This window comes from Bubalus bubalis, chromosome 5 (genome assembly GCF_019923935.1).
Source record: "Bubalus bubalis isolate 160015118507 breed Murrah chromosome 5, NDDB_SH_1, whole genome shotgun sequence".
Lineage (NCBI taxonomy): Eukaryota > Metazoa > Chordata > Mammalia > Artiodactyla > Bovidae > Bubalus > Bubalus bubalis.
In genome coordinates this window covers 116,724,795-116,744,060 of record NC_059161.1, presented here as the reverse complement: position 1 = coordinate 116,744,060, position 19,266 = coordinate 116,724,795, and the positions used below count along the sequence as shown (strand labels likewise).

The following is a 19,266-nucleotide window of genomic DNA, read 5'->3' as shown; positions in this document are numbered from 1 at the left end:
CTTACAACAGTGATTCACTTTCTAGGTGTCAGGCAGTATTAGGTGTTGGGGGTATGATGGTTTGTGACGTAAACTGTATGTTCCCCTCTTGGTGGAGCTTAAGACTTGTTTGGGGAACAGGTACTCAAATCGCAAACGTGCACATTCTGTAAGGGAAGTGCTGGTAGGGGTAGATATTTGTGATGACGCATTGGTGTGCTGTGAATGCAGAGTTCGAGACAGCTGTCTTGGGGAAGGTCATTTGAACAGAGTTCTTCACGATGGCTAGGGACCAGCCCAGCAGTGGGAGGGGAGAAGACTCCCATGGAGGGAGTGGTGTGGGTCAGTGGGGTGGGGAAGCTTCCTTTTAGGATCACACCAGCCTGCAAAGAGATAATGGTGGGTTTAGAGTCCAGACCAGAGAGTCAGGGTAGAGAGCTGTGGGCATGTGTGCAGTAAGAGAAGCCAGAGGCATGGGCCCAGTGAGGAGGCCAGAGGGCCTGGGATGAAGCCTTGAGAGACTCCAGGGTGGGAGAGGCAGAGGGGACACTGGAGGCAGTGACCACAGAGTTGGGAGGAAGCCATGAGGTCTCAGTCAGGAGATGGGGAGTGTTCCTTAGCCTCCATGGTTCCTGCAGCTCAGGAAGGTCAAGACGGGGTCTGTGGGCATGAAGAAATGGTGATGCTCTTGGAAAAGTGACGCAGGCTGTGGTCAGAGGTGTGCTGAGGCCATGGGTCCACCTGGCATGGGGCTGGGGGTGGCAGGCCAGACCCAACCAGGGAGTAAGTGTCTCAGGCTTGTGGGTCAGATACATCCGCTGCAGCTGCTCAGCTCTGCCCTGTGCAGGGCAGCCAGAGACATGACATAGGCAAACAGCCACAAAGCTGACCTCTGCGTGCACGGTGGAGAGCTGCGTGTCCTGGCTGTCAAGGCCCTCTCCTGTAGCTTGCCTCCAGTTAGGGAGACAGTGGATCTGGACCGCGCTTTCTACAAGTGTTTGCTGCTGCTGTTATTTATTTAAAAAATTTTTTGTTGGCCGTGCTGCATTGCATGTGGGATCTTCATTCCCTGACCAGGGTTCAGACCAGCACTTCATGCATTGCAATCACGGAGTCTTGAGCACTGGCCTGCCAGGAATGTCCTGGGAAGCTTTAAAAAATTCTGATGCCTGGGCCTTCCCCACACCTGTTCTGATTAGTTGGTTTTGGGGAGCCTGAGCCTCAGCATTTTCAAAAGTTCCCAGGTAATCTTGTATTACCAGGGTTGAGAAACTGGATTAGGCATCTTGAAGATTGCTCTTTTGGAGAATGACAAGATCTAGTTGTGATTGTGGGAGTGCTTGGCTGGGGTAGAGGGAGGCCACCAAGATCAGGTGACTGAGGAGTTAAGGTGCTGGCTAGACAGCCTGTGGGGATGCCCATCAGACACTTGATGTTAATCCCGTCAGGTTTTTAGTCCCTTCAAGTCAGTTTCAAGTTAATTTCCACACTGCGTGTTGTCAGATAGCAGTCCAGTTTCATCCTGCGTGTGGAAGTCCTGCGAGGGCTGTTCTGTACACAGGACCATTGCCATAGTCCTGACAGGTTCTTCCTCGGGCATAGGTACAGCCAGAAGGAGGAAGTGGGGTCCTTACGTTGTGCCTTTAGATCACATTGTTGTTATTTTTTGCCTTTTGTTCCAATAGGCCAGTCCCAAGACAATGAAAAGGAATTAGCTGCACTCTTCCAGCTGTGGCTGGAAACCAAAGACCAGGCCTTCTGTAAGGTATGTTGTAAGAACCTTCTGTACGGTATGTTGTTGAAAAACACCAGCTCTCGTCTTGGGCTTCCAGAAGTTAAACAGAATTCTGCAGTCCATTGACCTGTCACTGTTTTCCTTTCTCCAGCAAGAAACTGAGGACAGCTCAGATGCCACAACGCCTGTTCCTCGGGTGTGAGTATAGCAGTACCCTGACTGAGGGTGGTGCCCCAGGAAACCCTTGTCTCAGTCCCGCCCTGGTTGTGCTGACACGTCCTTGTACGTTAGAGCCAGAGAGCTTGAAAGAGATTGGGTCCATGGGTCCTTGCCTACCTCGGCCTCCCTCGGGGGCAGCGTGCTCCCAAAGTAGGAGTGTTGCCCCAGGAGTCTGAGCGGCAGGATCCACCTGTAGCTGTGTGCTTTTCTCCAGTCTCCCTTCAGTTCCCTTGGAGAATGGTGGTCTTGGGTGCTGGAGAAGAGGTGATGGACCTGGTAGTTCTAGGCACTGGAGAAGGGGTGATAGACCCAGTGATTCTGGGTGCTGGAGAAGGGGCAATGGACCTGGTGCTTCTGGACACTGGAAAAGGGGCACTGAGCCTGGTAGTTCTGGATGCTGGAAAAGCGGTGATGGACCCTGGTGGTTCTGGGTGCTGGAGAAGGGGCGATGGACCCTGGTGGTTCTGTATGCTGGAGAAGGGGCGATGGACCCTGTGGTTCTGGGTGCTGGAGAAGGGGCGATGGAGCCTGGTGGCTCTGGGTGCTGGAGAAGGGGCAGTGGACCTGATGGTTCTGGGTGCTGGAGAAGGGGTGATGGACCTTAGTGGTTCTGGGTGCAGGAGAAGGGGCGATGGACCCTGGTGGCTCTGGGTGCTGGAGAAGGGGCAATGGACCTTGGTGGTTCTGGGTGCAGGAGAAGGGGCGATGGACCTTGGTGGTTCTGGGTGCTGGAGAAGGGGTGATGGACTTTGGTGGTTCTGGGTGCAGGAGAAGGGGCGATGGACCCTGGTGGTTCTGGGTGCTGGAGAAGGGGCAGTGGACCTGGTGGTTCTGGGTGCTGGAGAAGGGGCAATGGACCTGATGGTTCTGGCCTTGGTGGTTCTGGGTGCAGGAGAAGGGGCAGTGGACCTGATGGTTCTGGACACTGGAAAAAGGGCGATGGACCCTAGTGGTTCTGGGTGCTGAAGAAAGGGCGATGGACCCTGGAGGTTCTGGGTATTGGAGAAGGGGTGATGGACTCGGGTGTGCCGGGGTCCAGCCCCGGCTGATCCAGGGTATTCGAAGCGGGGACGGCGTCGGCGACCTATTTAATTATTTATTCTTCAAAGATATAAAGAGTAATAGAATAAGGATAGCTCAGTAGGAAAATTCAGTGGAGAAAAGAGTCTGAGTAGCTTGGTTTACGCGGGAGACCAATAAAACTTCAAGACAAGACGTTTGCACCACTTACGGAGGCCGCAGGCGTCCTTCCGTTCTCCCAAAGGAGAGGAGACACTGAGGCCTCCCCGGTCGGATCTTAGAAGCCCAGGCATAATTAGTAAGCGTGGCGGGTTCCGTGCTCCAGATGGAGACTCAGCCAGAGTGAGAGAGAGCGCGACATGGGGAGACCAGTATTTTGAGAAACTGATCCCAATTCTTTATTTTCCAGAGTCTGTTTTTATACACTGAGATGTTATGCAAAAGTCACGCGGGGTCAGCAGTCCTGACTTTTATCAAAGTCAGGTGCTTCATACAAATGTATACAGAGGTCTTAGGGGTGTTACATCATCTTCTGGCCAGGGGGCCTGCTGACAATTTATGACCCTCTCCTTGTGACAGCGGTCAGTCAACCAGGACACTTATTTCTCCAAGGGTGATTATTCTTAAAACAGACGCCACCCAAATAAAGTTACATTCCTATAGGGTGAGGGTGTAGTGGGTTTTAGTTAAGGAAAGAATTTACTTAGTCTAAGGTCTAATGTGATTTATATCAAAGGTTAATACTTATTTCTTCTATATATTCATTAATGTGTGTAAGGGCAGGGGATATGGAGACTTAGCAGCAAACATTGGCTCAACAAATGAAAAACCCTTCACCAATACAATTTCTAATCAGCCCACTATACTTATACTAATGGTTTTCTAACTTTTCTAAGGAACCTGTTTTTAGAAGGTTTAAAGCATCTTGTGCCTCTCACGGTTGGGAGGCTGTGAGCAATCACATGTGGCCAGACAAGCCTGTCAGGCAGGCTAGAGAATCTTCAGAGGAGTTTGTAGGTTGAAACACTCCTATCACGCCCAGGAATTATTATTAACTGGAGCTCTAAGTTAACTCCTCCGAAAGAGGTGGTGGGGGACAGCCCCCCGTAAAGTCAGAGGTGTAGGGGAGAGCGCAAAGTAGTAAAGTAGGCAGGCTCTGGTTATGGGGGTAGATGCTCGAGGATTTCCAGGGAGACTCCTGAGGCTCGATCCCGCCTTTGCGTATGTCGAGCCTCCTTCCTCATGACCTTTGCCATGGGCGGAGTGCCTCACGCCGGCCCCCAACACTGGTGGTTCTGGATACTGGAGAAGGGGCGATGGACCTTGGTGGTTCTGGGCACTGGAGAAGGCGTGATGGACCCTGGTGGTTCTGGACGCTGGAGAAGGGGCAATGAACCCTGGTGGTTCTGGACACTGGAATAGGGGTGCTGGGCCTGGTGGTTCTGGGTGCTGAAGAAGGGGCAATGGACCCTGGTGGTTCTGGACGCTGGAGAAGGGGCAATGGACCTGATGGTTCTGGACACTGGAAAAAGGGTGATGGACCCTGGTGGTTCTGGGTGCTGAAGAAAGGGCATTGGACCCTGGTGGTTCAGGGCAATGGACCCTGGTGGTTCTGAACACTGGAATAGGGGTGATGGACCATGGTGGTTCTGGATGCTGGAGAAGGGGTGATGGGCCTGGTGGTTCTGGGCACTGGTGGAGGGCAATGGACCCATAGGTCTTTGTGTTCCAGAAGGACTGACTACGTGGTGCGGCCCAGCACAGGGGAGGAGAAGCGAGTTTTTCAGGAGCAGGTGAGAAAAAACTGGAACCCAGTGTAAATCTCTGTCTGCGAGACCAGGTGAAGAAGAGATGCTCTGAGCCCAGCATTCTTGGAAGCAGCTCACACTCTTAACCTCGCTGTTCCCTTAGTCGGGATTGCTTTTCCAGAGCAGAGATGGTGTGAGGAAGGGAACGAGAAACCTTTTGATGGTTTTTTTGCAGATAACAAAACACATTGGCTTCTGGATGACTTTGCTAGTGACTGGCCTTTGGGAGTCATCCTTTCACCACTCTGGTCGGCTCAGTGGTCCTAGTGGAATAGCCTGATTCCTCCTTGTTCCAGTCTCTCCAGGCTGACCCCTTACTGTTTGGGGTGGCTGGAGATAGCCCTCTGACTGACTCAGGAGCTCTGTCCCTTCTCTTGACAGGAGCGCTACCGGTACAGCCAGCCCCACAAGGCCTTCACCTTCCGCATGCACGGCTTCGAGTCCGTGGTGGGGCCCGTGAAGGGTGTGTTCGACAAGGAGACCTCGCTCAACAAGGCGCGGGAGCACTCCCTGCTGCGCTCTGACCGGCCTGCCTACGTCACCATCCTGTCCCTGGGTGCGCCACCACCCCCACCCCCACCTCCAGCAAAGGCTGGAGGGTCAGCTCCAGGAAGCTTTGCAGTGGGGACATGGAGGGTGGGCTCCTGCCCAGAGAGTTACAGGGAATCCTTGTTTTCTTTCCAGATTCTGTGCTCAAGTTTACGTTCCTTTAGGAATAGTTCAGTTAGCTTAGGTGCCAGAATTTGTTTCCTCCAGACTGGGCTTCTTTTAAAGGTGAGGTTTTTCACCTTTTTTGTACAATGAATTGTTGGCAGTCTCGTAACCACTGGACCCCTTCTCAGAATTAGGTTCTTAAATGCCCAAAATAAAACACACAGTTATGAAAGAAACCAGTCACATTGCAAAAATATTCAAGCAGGTTTATGTTGCAGAAATAGGTCTTTATTATGTTAAATGATGTGACATTGCCACAGGTTGTGACTCCTCTGATGCCCACATAGTGATGAGTAGCAGTGATACGTTGCGTTGTCTCAGCAGCTGTGCTGTGGTAAGAAATCATCTGGTTTCTGTTACAGCATCACAGCACTGCCAGCGTGTGGTTGGCAACATATGCCAGCAAAGATTGTGCCAGCCTTGGCTCATAGTGGAAGGAAATGCTGAGTTTCAGTTTAAGTTGTAATTATCTCCTGGACCCCGTGAACTCTCAAGTTCAGGGCCTTCAGCCGTGGCTGAAAGTGTGAGGGGTGTGGTGGAAGCCGCCCCCAGAGGGCCGTGTCCCCCTGCTGCTGGGTCAGCAGCTGAGGGTGGCTCCCCCAGGAACCCTGCTAACGTGTGCACTTTGCTGTTTCTCGTGTTAGTTCGTGACGCTGCAGCGCGGCTGCCCAACGGGGAGGGCACGCGGGCGGAGATCTGCGAGCTGCTCAAGGACTCCCAGTTTCTGGCGCCCGACGTCACCAGCACGCAGGTGTGAGGGGAAGGGCTGCTCGTGTTTTGTTCAGGGGTTGTTTAAAGATGCTTACAAGGGAATACAGAATGTGCGTGCTAAGATACTTCAGTCGTGTCTGACTCTTTGCGACCCCATGGACTATACCCTGCCAGGCTCCTCTGTCCATGGGGATTCTCCAGGCCAGAAGACTGGAGTGGGTTGCCATGCCCTCCTCCAGGGGATCTTCCCAACTCAGGGTTCGAACCTGAGGCCTGTCTTATGTCTCCTGCATTGGCAGGTAGGTTCTTTACCACTAGAACCGCTTGGGAAACCCACATGAGGGAATACAGACTGGAATAACAAATTTAATAAAACTGATGAGGAATTTCCTGGCGGTCCAGTGGTTAGGATTCTGAGCTTTCAGTGCCAAGGGCCTGGGTTCAGTCTCTGGTTGGGAAACTAAGATCCCACAAGCCGAGCGGCAAGGCTTAAAAAAAAAACCCAGAAGAAAGGAGTCTGTCTGGGGAAGGGTGAGCAGAGCTGCCCTGTGACCTTGCTGACGGTGGGGCTTTCCTTCAGCGTCTGCTGAGGGTCCTCAACTCACCATCTTCAGGGCAACTCCGTCCCCCTGGTCTCCTAGTTTCTTGTTTTGCTGAGTGACAGGTGAGCCACTGGGAGTAGGCTCTGTGTGGGGGCTGTGCCCCGTCCCCCAACCCCAGGTTTCCTCTGGCGTCTGAGCTGGTGGTTTTCCTTCCCTTGTCCCGGGTCTCAGGTGAACACAGTGGTGAGCGGTGCCCTGGACCGGCTGCATTATGAGAAGGACCCGTGCGTGAAGTATGACATCGGGCGGAAGCTCTGGATCTACCTGCATCGGGACCGCAGTGAGGAGGAGTTTGGTATGTGCTCCGCTAGCCCCGGGCGCCCTGACGTTCTGTCCCGGCCCCACCCTGCTCTTCCTTGGCATTCGCTCAGACGCCACTGTGCAGGGGGACGGAGCCCTGGCTCTCAGCGAGACCGCCCTCCTTCCTGAGCTCAGCTGCCCACTCTTGCCCACAGAGCGAATCCACCAAGCCCAAGCAGCTGCAGCCAAAGCCAGGAAAGCCCTCCAGCAGAAGCCCAAGCCCCCGTCCAAGGTGGTGAGTGACCTCATGGGATGGTGGCAGAGAGGCCGAGCCATCCCTGCCTCTTTGCTCACACCGCGTGTGTTCCCTCCTGTGTGCGTGCAGAAGTCCAGCAGCAAGGATGGTCCAGTGAAGGTCCTTAGCGGTGGCCCGTCTGAGCAGAGCCAGCTGAGCCTCAGCGACTCCAGCATGCCCCCGACCCCAGTCACGCCCGTGACGCCCACCACGCCTGCTCTGCCTGCCACACCGATCTCCCCACCACCAGTCCCGCCAGTGAACAAGAATGGCCCCACGACAGTCTCGGAACCGGCCAAGTCTACGTCAGGGTGAGCATTCCGCTTCCTGTTGGGCCTTCTCCCTCCAGGCTCCTTTTGCGTGCTGTCCTGAGCTGTGTCTTCTTTCCCCGGGTGCTCCTCGCAGTGTTCTTCTCGTGTCCTCACCAACCATGCCGCAGCTGGGAACCATGCTGTCCCCAGCATCCAGCCAGACCCCGCCGAGTTCTCAGGCTGCTGCCCGTGTCGTGAGCCACTCGGGCTCGGTTGGGCTCCCCCAGGTGCGGGTGGTGGCCCCGCCCAGCCTTCCCGCCGTGACGCAGCCAGCAGGGCCAGCCCCGGCACTTCCACCGATGCCCGCGGGAACGCAGATCCGCATGCCGGCCACTGGCGCGCAGGCCAAAGGCGGGCCACAGGTAAGAGGGACGGGCTGCCCATGTGGGCTCATGAATCTGGTGGGCAGTCCGGGTCGGGACCCAGGACCTGGGTCACTGCTGCTGCTGATGGCATTTATCACAACAGCTCAGTTAATGCTCAGGGCCCAGTGACCGAGTTATGAGTTGTGTTTGCACGTCGGGAGTCAGAACTATGGGAAATTTAGTGAGGTACCCCAGGTTGTGACATCAGGAACCTGGTGGATGAAGGTGGGATGTGAATGAGGCCCGTGAGTGTTGGTGTCAGGCTCTTTCTGTCGTTACTCTAATCTTCTCTAGGCCACTGATCTTGGGGCTGTAGACAGGAGTCTCCTGCCTCAGGCCCCTGTGCTGTAAAGGGGTATGGTGTTTCCCCTCTCTTTACATGGTTAAAGTGAGATGTTAGATATGAAAGTGTTTCTGAAAGTTAAGCTCTTCTACCAGCATGTCAGAGCTCCACACTGTCCATTTCAGGGGGTAGTGAGTGCTCGGTACTGTAAGCTTAGAAACCCTTCTAGGGGAATGCGTCTTGGGTGGTGACAGCTAGAGACTTTCTGGGTGCCGGTCTGTGGCTTCCTGTCTAAACTCTTGGCCTCCTGCCCGGAACTAGACAGTCATGGCCACTGTTCCAGTCAAAGCGCAGACAGCGACAGCCACCGTGCAGCGGCCGGGACCCGGGTCGGCGGGGCTCACGGTGACAAGTCTCCCTGCGGCGGCCAACCCCACGAGCAAGCCTGCCACCAGCTCTCCTGGGGGCTCCGCTCCCAGCACCCCCACGGCGGCCGTTCTTCAGAACGTCGCGGGACAGAACATTATCAAGCAGGTACATGAAGCCTCTCTGCGCGGGTCTGAGTACTTTGTCCAGAATCAGAGGACAGTTGGAGACCTTAGTGGTTTGTGACCTCTGATTCTGAGTTCATTTCTATTCAAATGTGAGTTTCCAGCAAGGGCAGTGCAAGCTTGGGAGATGCAGGAAAGGGTTTTTTTGTTTCTCTCCATGTAATTCAGGATTTAGTAGCTGAGTCCTTGGATTTGGAGTCAACTTCTCACGGATGTGCTTACCTAAAACCCTGTAGAATGGCTGGACAGGCGTTATTGGCATTTCATTTTCCACTTGTAGAAACGGAACTCACGTGTCTGTGCTTTCATGGTGGTGTGTGCGCGAAGGTAACCGTTGAGCTGCAGGGACTGGTTGGGCAGAATCGCACCAACTGCTGAGAGCAGGGCCTGGGCGGTGCTGAACGTGCTGTAGATGCTGAGTGCTGGTGTTCTCCTGACACCGCAGGGCAGCCGCTTCGATTATTCCCATTTTACTGTGAAGAAACGGAACCACTAATGATGAAGCAAAGTTATTTCTTCACCAAACGAAGGTTTCTTGAGTGCCTCCTGTGTGCCGGGCACTGTGCAGGGTGTGGGGTCAAGGGGTGAATCACATGGACCAGGTCCCTGCTGTCCCGAGGCTTGTAGTGTCACATGTCACAGCGCTGGGGGACAGGCACGTACTTCCGGGGTGAATTCCATAAGGCCATGACAGTCGGTCAGTGGGAAGGGTGGGGGTCAAGGGTGATGGGCAGAGGTGGCGGCTGATGAGAGAAGGCTTGTCTGGGGAGGGGGCTCATGAGCAAGGTGAGCGAAGCTGGAGAGCACACGCCGTGCTGTGCTTTTCCAGGCCCAGCCTCCCAGACGTGGGAATGGCACGTGAAGAGGCCTCCATCAGGAGTGTGTGGGGAACAACAGGAAAGCAGCTGGAAGCTCCTGAGCACATGTGAAGGTGTTAGAAGGCGAGGTTGCCAGCAGTTAGCTCAGACTTTGCTTTTAATTTAGATGTGACAGGAGCCGTGGAAAGACTGGGGGCTGGGATGACTTGACCTAGTTTACGCTTAAAGAGATTCCTGTTTGGGGAGGGAGCTGGGAGGGGTGTTCAGGTGGAAGAGAACATAGGTAACTGGCTGATTCATGTTGATGTTTGGTACAGACCAGCATAATACTGTAAAGCAATTTTCTTTCAATTAAAGATACATAAATTAAAAAGAAACCCCTGCTTGTGCACCGTGGACACTGGAGCCAAGAGCAGAAGCAGGGAAGCCACATGGGAGTGGGTAGCAGCCGTGTAACTCCAGCATTAGGCATGTGTAGAGGCCTGAGAAGTGAGCACTCAGTGGACAGGGGTAGTGAGTGAGCTTGACCGGCACACTGGGTCATGGATTTCACAATAGAATGTGAGGCAAGGCAGGGGAGACAGTGATAGACAGCCTTGCTTTTGCTGAGGGCGGAGACCTGAGGCTGCAGGGGGATGTGGAGTGAGGCAGGGGTGGGCATGCTTTAGGGTGGGGGCGGCACCGTGACACTCAGTGGTCCAGCAGAGGTGGGGGGTGGCTCACTAGACACAGTTCCTCGGCTAGGAAGGTCATACCTGTTGCATGTGGATGTTGGCCGTAGGTAAGTAGGCGTTGGTGTGAAGACCAGTCTGGTCCCAGGGCGCATGCCCTTCAGCACCGAGTCTGGTGCTGCCTCAAAGTGGAGGTTGGCTTAGCCATAATTAGATGTTTTTGAGACAGTAGGAGAAATGTGAGTGTGTCTTATAATATTTACCAGGTGGTTATTAGATAAGAATAGATAGTTACTTTTAAATTTGGTCCTGGGCTATTTTATGTGAAGGGCTGGAGCAGCCTTGGATACCCAGGGACGAGTGTGTTGATGAGCAAAATGATGTTTATTGGTTTACTTTAAAATATTCCGACTCCTCCCTCCCTCCACCCGGGCCCCTGAAGAGTGGGGAAAAATAGATACTCCTGGTCACGTTGGTGACTTCTGAAGCTGGTGGTATGTGAATTTGTTAGGCTGTTCTCTACTTTGGTGACCATCCTCCATTTTTCAATGTAAAAAGTTAGGAAAGTACATGAAACACATCTCTTGGAATGGAGGTTCCCCGGCTTTCCCCTGAAACCCGTTGAGCCCGGAGAAGACCTGTGTCAGTGCTCTTCTTCCCCTGCAGGTGGCGATCACTGGGCAGCTTGGCGTGAAGCCCCAGACGGGCAGCAGCGTCCCCCTCACAGCCACCAACTTCCGGATCCAGGGCAAGGACGTGCTGCGTCTGCCGCCCTCCTCCATCACCACGGACGCCAAGGGCCAGACGGTGCTGCGCATCACCCCAGACATGATGGCCACGCTGGCCAAGTCCCAGGTCACCACAGTCAAACTGACCCAGGACCTCTTTGGGACGGGCGCCGGTGCCACGGGCAAAGGCATCTCGGCGACCCTCCACGTCACATCCAACCCCGTTCATGCCACCGACAGCCCTGCCAAGGCCGGTGTGGCCACTGCCCCGTCGTCCACTCCAACAGGGACCACTGTGGTCAAAGTGACTCCTGATCTCAAGCCAGCGCGTTTGATGCCAGCGCTCGGCGTGAGCGTGGCCGACCAGAAGGGGAAAAACACAGTGGCCTCATCGGAAGCTAAACCAGCTGCCACCATTCGCATCGTGCAGGGCCTGGGGGTGATGCCCCCCAAAGCAGGCCAGACCATCACGGTCGCAGCCCACACCAAGCAAGGGCCCTCAGTGGCTGGTGGGTCTGGAACTGTTCATACGTCAGCTGTGTCTATGCCCAGCGTGAATGCTGCCGTGTCCAAGACTGTGGCTGTGGCTTCTGGGGCGGCCAGTGCCCCCATCAGCATCGGGACCGGAGCCCCCGCCGTGCGGCAGGTCCCAGTCAGCACCGCGGTTGTCTCCACGTCCCAGGCCGTGAGTAACTTCAGGGGTGTAGACTAGAAGCCCAGTCTGTCTCCTCTTTTGACCCAGACAGGCTTATTCACTGTGTGACTCTTGTTTAGTTCTGAAACACGTTACGAAAATGTGGCACGGGCAGTAGTTCTCATAACAGTAAAATAGCGCGGAGGTGCGTGGAGTAAATGCGAGCTTTCTCTTCCCACACTCTGATTCCCCTTTCGTGAGGCTCATCAGTAATGGTGTTTTGCCATTTATCCTCCAAGTCCTTTTTCTGAGCATTTTCATACATGTGTATGAAATTTTAAGATTCCTATGAGAAACCTCAGTCTATATACTGTTCTGTGATTTGCTTTGTTCATTTAAAAGTACGTCTTGGGGGTTGTTCCAGATTGTACGCTGAGACTGTGCCCTTTTAGTGAGATCGCCGTCCCTGGTTAACACCTGGCGCTACGGGGCCTGTTTGTTGTGTGAACACGGGACAGTGTTTCAGGAGTGGGCCGGGGAGGTACGCATCAAACGTTCTGACACTCCCGCTGTGTTCAGAGAAAGACCACACCAGCTTACGCTGCGTCAGCTAGCCTTCTGTTTCCCTTACCCCTTAACCAGCACGTGAGAGCCTGTTCTGTAAATCATCATGTCCCTGTCTTGCTGCTGCTGCTAAGTCGCTTCAGTCGTGTCCGACTCTGTGCGACCCCATAGACGGCAGCCCACCATGCTCCCCCGTCCCTGGGATTCTCCAGGCAAGAACCCTGGAGTGGGTTGCCATTTCCTTCTCCAATGCATGAAAGTGAAAAGTGAAAGTGAAGTCGCTCAGTCGTGTCCGACTCTTAGCGACCCCATGGACTGTAGCCCACCAGGCTCCTCCATCCATGGGATTTTCCAGGCAAGAGTACTGGAGTGGGGTGCCATTGCCTTCTCCGATGGCCCTGTTGTACTGGGGTTCTTTTTCTCTTTTTCTGGTTTTTGGTGGGGGTGAGCATCCCTTTGTTGGGGGAGGTTGGTGAGGGCTCTCCAGGGGTGAATGGGATATTTGCCTTTTTTTTTCTGGGGTGTTTTTCTGGTATTTTCATGTTGTATGAGCTTGTACCAACCTTTATATTTTTCACATATTAGTTCTTATATGTGTAGAAAATATTTTCTTTCAGTCTGTCATTTTTTAACCTTGCATGTGAAGCCTTTTTGCTCTGCAGGTATTTTAGCTGATTAGATCATCAGCATTTTCTGGTTCCTAGGTTTCACCGTCTTATGCCTCAGCCCAGGGTTATGAAGATGTTGGCTCTTGTTTTCATAAAATATTTTTAGAGTTTAAAAAAAGTATAATGGATAAATCCACTTGAAATGTATTTCTGTGAATGTCATGTCTGAATAAGCTCCTCCTTCATTTTTCACATTATTCCAACATCGTTGAGTAGTATGTCTCTTCCCAACTAATTTGAGATACTGCCCTTATTGTAAACCAGATTCCTGTATCAACAGGTGTGTTTTGGGGAGCAGGTGTTTATTCTTTAGCCTCTGGGTAGGGGGCAGTGTTCTGTATGGCAGGTGCATCTGGACAGTACAGAGCACAGTCTGATTTCTCTAAGTAAGCTGTATAGTAAAACCTCATCAATTAGGATAAAAGCCAGAATGATGGGGAGAGGAGGACCAACACGGTAGTAAAGCCAGGCAACCAACCCTAAAGTGAAGCCTGGCTTTAACGGAGATGTTTGTTGAGGTTCTCCACATCAGAGAATTAAGGCAACGAAGAAACGGCGCTCACTTGATCCACTTTTCTCTTGAGTCCTGACACAGGTGTGTCCCACAGCATCCAGCTTGTGGCCATCAGTCGGGGTGACTGTAAGGAGAGAGCTCCGGGTGGGGCAGGCAGGCTGAGGGGTGGTGCCTAGGCAGCTGTTGCCTCGCTCACAGAGGGACGCACCGTCGGTGGGTGCTGCTCTGAAGTCTCCCCAGCTCCGGGCTTCTTAGCACAGCCGTGCAGCCCTCAGTCGATTTCCCTGACGGCACCACCTGGCCGTGTCCTCTGGCCTGCTGGCACCGTTCAGTGCTTTCTATGGGGCTACAGTTGACTCATTTGGAGATCAGTGTCCGGCCCGGGGGACAGGTTTCCTCCCGAGTGCCTGGCTGCTGTAGAACCAGTTTGCCTGTAGGAAATATTGATTCCTTTTCTTTGCCTCTTGTCGACTGCTCCTCTTGAGTTATTTTTTTCAAGTCAGGTTTACACAAGATTTTACCGTGTATAAATTTTATCAACCAAAGGTTAGAACCAGGCAACCTAAAAACTGGTGGCTGTAGTGACCTACCCCAGCCATCCTGAAGTCCCAGACACGCCAGGCATCTCCAGCTCCCTTTGCGCTCCTTCCCCACATTTAACTGTGAGGTGCACTTGTCTCTTGGGTGAGCTTAGTATTAGTGTCCCCAGCTCACCTCCCTCATCTCCGGCAGGAACAGCACCCGGGAATGTGCCCTGCTGTGTGCTCCCGTTCTGCACCTAACCGTGACAACTCCTGATCGCCTCTGTCCTGGCTCAGGTGCTCCGCCCAGCTGCCTTGTGCCAAGTGTCAGGGTGCTGGATAAGTGAGAGCCTCCCCTCTGGGAGCCCAGCCTCTACTGCCCTGAAGGGAACACACGCTTTCCTTTGTGGCTCGGGTGCACGTTTTATCCTGATGCCGGCAGGCGCACTCGGCTGCTCTGATTTAGCAGGAAGGAGGAGGCTCACAGACAGATGACCCCTTGGTAGAACACATGAGCCCTTACCTGGGCCCCAGCTATAGGAGCATTGGGCCCTGCAGAGGACCCCTCAGCTCCTGCGGCCCCTGGGTGACGCTGCGCGGTGGTCCTTGCCTCCTCCTCCTCATAAACCTGATTTCTTTTTCTCTGTAGGGTAAGCTGCCTACACGGATCACAGTTCCGCTGTCTGTCATCAGCCAGCCCATGAAAGGCAAGAGTGTGGTCACAGCCCCCATCATCAAAGGCAACCTGGGGGCCAAGTAAGTGCTGTGGCGGGTGGGGGAGGCAGTGCTGGGGGCTCCTGGACGCGAGGGCACGGGGAAGGCGGCTGGTTTCCTGGGCTCCTTCATTGTGCTTGGCAGCGTCTCAAGCACCTCAAGTTGTTTCAGTGCTGGGGATAAAGTGAGGTCAGTGCTACCCACAGGCTCATGCTGTAGGAACAGTGAACTAACCTCATCTATGGGGTGGTAGTGCATGCTCTGGGGACAGAGCAAGGGACCGACAGGAGGCACTGGGTGGAGTGGGCGGTGACCGGCTTGCTGTTAGGGAAGCCTCCCCTTGAAGTCAGGCCCTGGGGTGTGATGGCGCAGAGAGCGAGGGCCTCCCTGGGTCCAGGGCTTTGTGGCTCTGACTTGACGAGAGTGAAGGTGAAGACAGGAGTTTGGGTCTTCGGGCAGCTGCCCTGGGGCAGGGTTTCTGGTTGGGAGTGCACACCTCCCGACACCCATCCTGACCCCGGCCGGTCACCAAGTAGACGCAGGGCCTTTTCATTCAGAGCACCAGGGGCCTTTGTCTGACACGGGAGTGTGGCAGCTGGAAGAAGGGGGGGATCTCTGGCTGGTGTCCCGTCAGTCCAGCGCTGGGGTCCCCTGGCCCGGGCCTGGCCTCACGCGTCTCCCCCACAGCCTCGGCGGGCTGGGCCGCAACATCATCCTCACCACCATGCCGGCGGGCGCGAAGCTCATCGCTGGCAACAAGCCAGTCAGCTTCCTCACGGCCCAGCAGCTGCAGCAGCTCCAGCAGCAGGGTCAGGCCACGCAGGTGAGGCCCAGTGCCCTCGCAGGGCTCGGGCTACTCCCTTCCCTGTGCGCTCGTCCTCACTGCAGGCTGCTGGCCATCTGCCCACCAGACGCTCTTTCTGTGCACAGGTGCGCATCCAGACAGTCCCCGCATCCCACCTCCAGCAGGGAACAGCCTCCGGTTCCTCCAAGGCCGTCTCCACCGTCGTCGTGACCACGGCCCCGTCTCCTAAGCAGGCACCCGAGCAGCAGTGATTCTCAGGGAGGAAGACATTCAGCGGCTGGATGCCACGCCAGTCGGCCTTCAGGCTGGGAGGGCAGGAGCGCGGGTGGCTGCCTCACCCACCTCCGCCGGGCGGGGTGGGTGTCTGTCTGAGGAAGGCCAGCAGTGCGATGCTGGCTGCTCAGCTGCTCTCCGCGGGGAGTGGGCTGCGCCAGGTGTCCTGCGCCCCCGAGCTCTGTCCTGTCTGGTCCAGGAGAAGTGTCTCTGGTGGGGGTGTGTGAACTCACTGTGGTCACATGAGCCCAGCTATCCCAAGAGGAGACACTGGGGACGGGCTGATGTCACAGATATGTGGATGGTGAGTGAGACTCGTTCTGTGCAGGGGTTGTGTTTACCCTGGTCTTGTCTGTGATTGGTGGTCTGGGTCGGTGTTCTGTGTCCAGATATTTTTATGTAACATTTTTTGAAAAAACCTGTTGTACATCTCTATCAAGTAGAAACCTGGGCTTAGACACGCCCCCACCCCCAAAAAATGCATATTAAGTTGCTGCAGTAGCGTCCAACTCTTTGCAGTCCTATGGACTGCAGCAAGCCCAGGCTCCTCTATCCATGGAATTCTCCAGGCAAGAATACTGGAGTGGGTTGCCGTTTCCTTCTCCAGGGGATCTTCCTGACCCAGGGATCGAACCCAGGTCTCCTGCATTGCGGGCACATTTACTTAATTTTTTGACCAGAGTGAAAGAACAGCAAGATGCCTAGTAAGTTAGTGGCTGACTTGATGGCTGCATGCTAGCAGAGTGGCCGTGAGGTGGGGGAGAGACGTGGGCAGTGAGGTCATGTGGTCCCAGAGGTGGAATTAGTGTGGCAGCTCTGCTTAAAGACGGGCAGTCAGGGTCTTGACCGCGGTCCACCCTTCACCTGCTGACTGTCCTCCTTGTCAAGCCTGTCTACATGTACGTCCAGAGCCAGTGGACAGAGTAGGCAGAAGCCAGGACACATAACTGCTTTCGCAGCACAAGTTTTATTGTGGTTCAGAGATGATATGTTTTGCTTTGCTCCAGAGTAAGAGTCAGCAAACCCGATTTTGTAAATAAAGTTTTACTGGAACATAGCCCACACCCGTTCACTTAGGTATGGTCTGTGGCTGCTTCCAGTTAGAAGGCAGAACTCAGTAGTTGTCACAGGGACTGCACAGCTTCAAGTACAAAAAATTTCCTACCTGACCCGTTGAGTAGAACTTTGCTGCTTCTGCACCAGAATATGGTGGGGCCGGGGGGTATGTGGCCACGAGGCAGCACCAGCTGCAGAGGAGATGGGTCTGGGTTTATTGTCATTAGCTCCTGGGTGTTCACAGTTCTCAGTCTCCACTGAGCCATGGGCAGAGCTCAGAATGTGGTTTTAAAATGTAATTAAAAGCACTGGTTGTCAACAATGTGTGCCTCTGTCATATTGGAGTGGGTGTTGGGTGGAAAAGCTTTTCTGCAGCCATGGGGCTTTCCTGTGTCTCAGGAAAGTATCCAGGTTATTAAGAATGTTTTCCTCACTCATGAAAGTTCAGTGACATTCTTTGATGGAGTCAGGGTGAGGAAGTGGAGTTGGAGGGCAGGGAAGTGGAATGGTGTCTTTGGGAGGGTTTGCTGGGTGGAAATTGAGTATCAGGCAAGTTGCAGTGGTGCAGAGAAAGTTAGAGCAGCTCACTGGACACAAAGACGTTTGATTCCTAAAGCAGATCTGTGAGATAGGCGTGGTCATTCCTCTTTTAACTGAGAGAACCCGCGTCTGAGTTGAGGTTAGAAAGAACCAAGACGTGAGTGCAGTCTTCTGGTTGTAGGTCAAGCGCTCTCTTTGCTACCTTCCTGTAGGGAAGTGACATGTCCTGATGAGATCTGGTGGCCGCCCCGAGCCGGGAGGGGTGGACCTGGGGGCCAGATTGCAGGGGTGAATGGGCGGGGCGGGATGGAGCTCTTGACGGGTGGTTGAGGGCTAGCACAGAGAGGAGATTGGTGACGGGTGCTTGAGGGCTGGTGCAGAGTGGAGGTTGGTGATGGGGAGAGGTGGAGCCTGCAGGGAGGGAAAACAGCCTTTGAGCTGAGTGGAGGAGGGCACGTCTGCACGGTGTCACTCCCTGCAGCACATTGCACATGGAAACCCCGGGTCCTGGTTTCTGGGTGAGAAAGAGGCAGTAATTTGAGGAATCCTGGCTCTGGTATTTACTGCCGGTTAAAATAAACCCCTTCTGAATTTACTTAAGTGATTTAATGATGTTTCCAGCCTCAACCCTCACCCCCACTTTATTTGCTAAAGTCACCTGACTCTGACTGTCTCCCTGGTGCCCACAGACATTTACATCCTAGCAGACAGTTTTTTTTCAGAACCCTGGTAATGTGTGACCCGGTGCTACCTGCCCAGCCTGTCTGTGGGTCCCCAGGGTGGCAGCCCCTGCTCGCCCCAGGCTGCTCGAGGCACCAGCTGTGGCTGCTTCTGGGCAGACCTCAGGGGTCTTACAGAGACATGGGAACTATCGTAGGGGTTTGGGGGGAACAAGTTCAGAAGAATTTGGTTCAGAGGCTGGTGTAAGTATTCAGACCACGTTTCTGAGACTAGATTTGGTGCAGGGCATCATGATGGGTTTGTACTTCATCACACACACCTCCGTGAAGGTGTCTCAACCTGTGCTGTGTAGGGGGCGTGAAAACAAGTTTTAACATTTGTGTCTGACCCTCAACACCTCGATCCCTCACTTTGGAGAAAATGCTGCAATTCCCTAAAGTGTTTTGTCCCCTCCTGGTGAAAGGAAGACTGGGACTAGGTTCTTTCTTCTCACCTCCAGTCCCTGAGGAAAGAACATGTTTTACATTAATTACCAGTAATAGAACTTGGTTCATTCAGGACTTGCGCAGTGAACGTTTGGGTTCGTACTTAGCAGGCAGACCAAAGTGAATCCTGAAAGGGGACCCACAGGTTCTTTTCTCAGAATTCAGGCAGTGTAGCTCGCTCTTAATCCCGGACGTGTGACTCAGCCCTCAGCTGCTGGCTCACCCTGGGAGGTTCGTTGCCTGTCACGTAAGTAGAGCATTCCTTCCACAGAGCATCCGGCTTCACACAAATGACCTCTGCTGGCTTGGTGTGCAGTGTGGACGGTGCAGGACAGAGGAGCTGGCCTCTGAGTCTTGCTGAGGACTGGCTTAGGGACTTAGTGACTTTGTGGCCTCAGGCTACTCCTGTTCCGTGAAGGGCCCCATGTTCTTGAGTGCAGGCAGTTGTGAGAACCTCACGAGACTGAGTGCATTTCAAGGTCTGGGAAATCCTGTACGAATGAGTGGCACTGTGGGTCCACACGGCCTTTCACATCTGCCCTAACCCTCTCTTACAGAGCCTGATTAACTCCACATTTCCTTCACTGGAGAGTTCATACCTGGATTCTCACTGCCTGGGATGTGCTTTTCTACAGGCACCCCCACCCGCCTGCTTCTCCCCTCCATGTCCTGGGGACACCAGTCGCCCTGCATGGCACTGCTAATGCACTCCCTTTAGGCTGAATTCCATGCTGGACATTGTATAATCCTTAACAACCATT

General features: G+C 54.0%; 1 protein-coding gene across 5 annotated transcripts in view; it reads left to right on the top strand.

Moving 5' to 3' along the window:
• NFRKB (nuclear factor related to kappaB binding protein) overlaps positions 1-17,121 on the top strand; it is a 32,615-nt gene extending 15,494 nt beyond the window's left edge. For 3 of the 5 annotated variants that reach the window (XM_025286415.3, XM_025286416.3, XM_025286420.3), the window contains 14 exons: positions 1,665-1,744; positions 1,866-1,912; positions 4,686-4,746; positions 5,143-5,317; positions 6,120-6,226; positions 6,960-7,083; positions 7,244-7,323; positions 7,414-7,634; positions 7,729-7,996; positions 8,604-8,816; positions 10,989-11,735; positions 14,601-14,707; positions 15,353-15,488; positions 15,596-17,121. In XM_025286415.3, the coding sequence (XP_025142200.3) occupies positions 1,665-1,744; positions 1,866-1,912; positions 4,686-4,746; positions 5,143-5,317; positions 6,120-6,226; positions 6,960-7,083; positions 7,244-7,323; positions 7,414-7,634; positions 7,729-7,996; positions 8,604-8,816; positions 10,989-11,735; positions 14,601-14,707; positions 15,353-15,488; positions 15,596-15,721 (2,492 nt within the window). In that variant the 3' untranslated portion in view covers positions 15,722-17,121. The remainder of the gene's footprint in view (positions 1-1,664; positions 1,745-1,865; positions 1,913-4,685; positions 4,747-5,142; positions 5,318-6,119; positions 6,227-6,959; positions 7,084-7,243; positions 7,324-7,413; positions 7,635-7,728; positions 7,997-8,603; positions 8,817-10,988; positions 11,736-14,600; positions 14,708-15,352; positions 15,489-15,595) is intronic. The other 2 variants (XM_025286419.3, XM_025286418.3) reach the window with 2 other exon arrangements.
• The last annotated feature ends 2,145 nt before the right edge of the window (positions 17,122-19,266 follow it).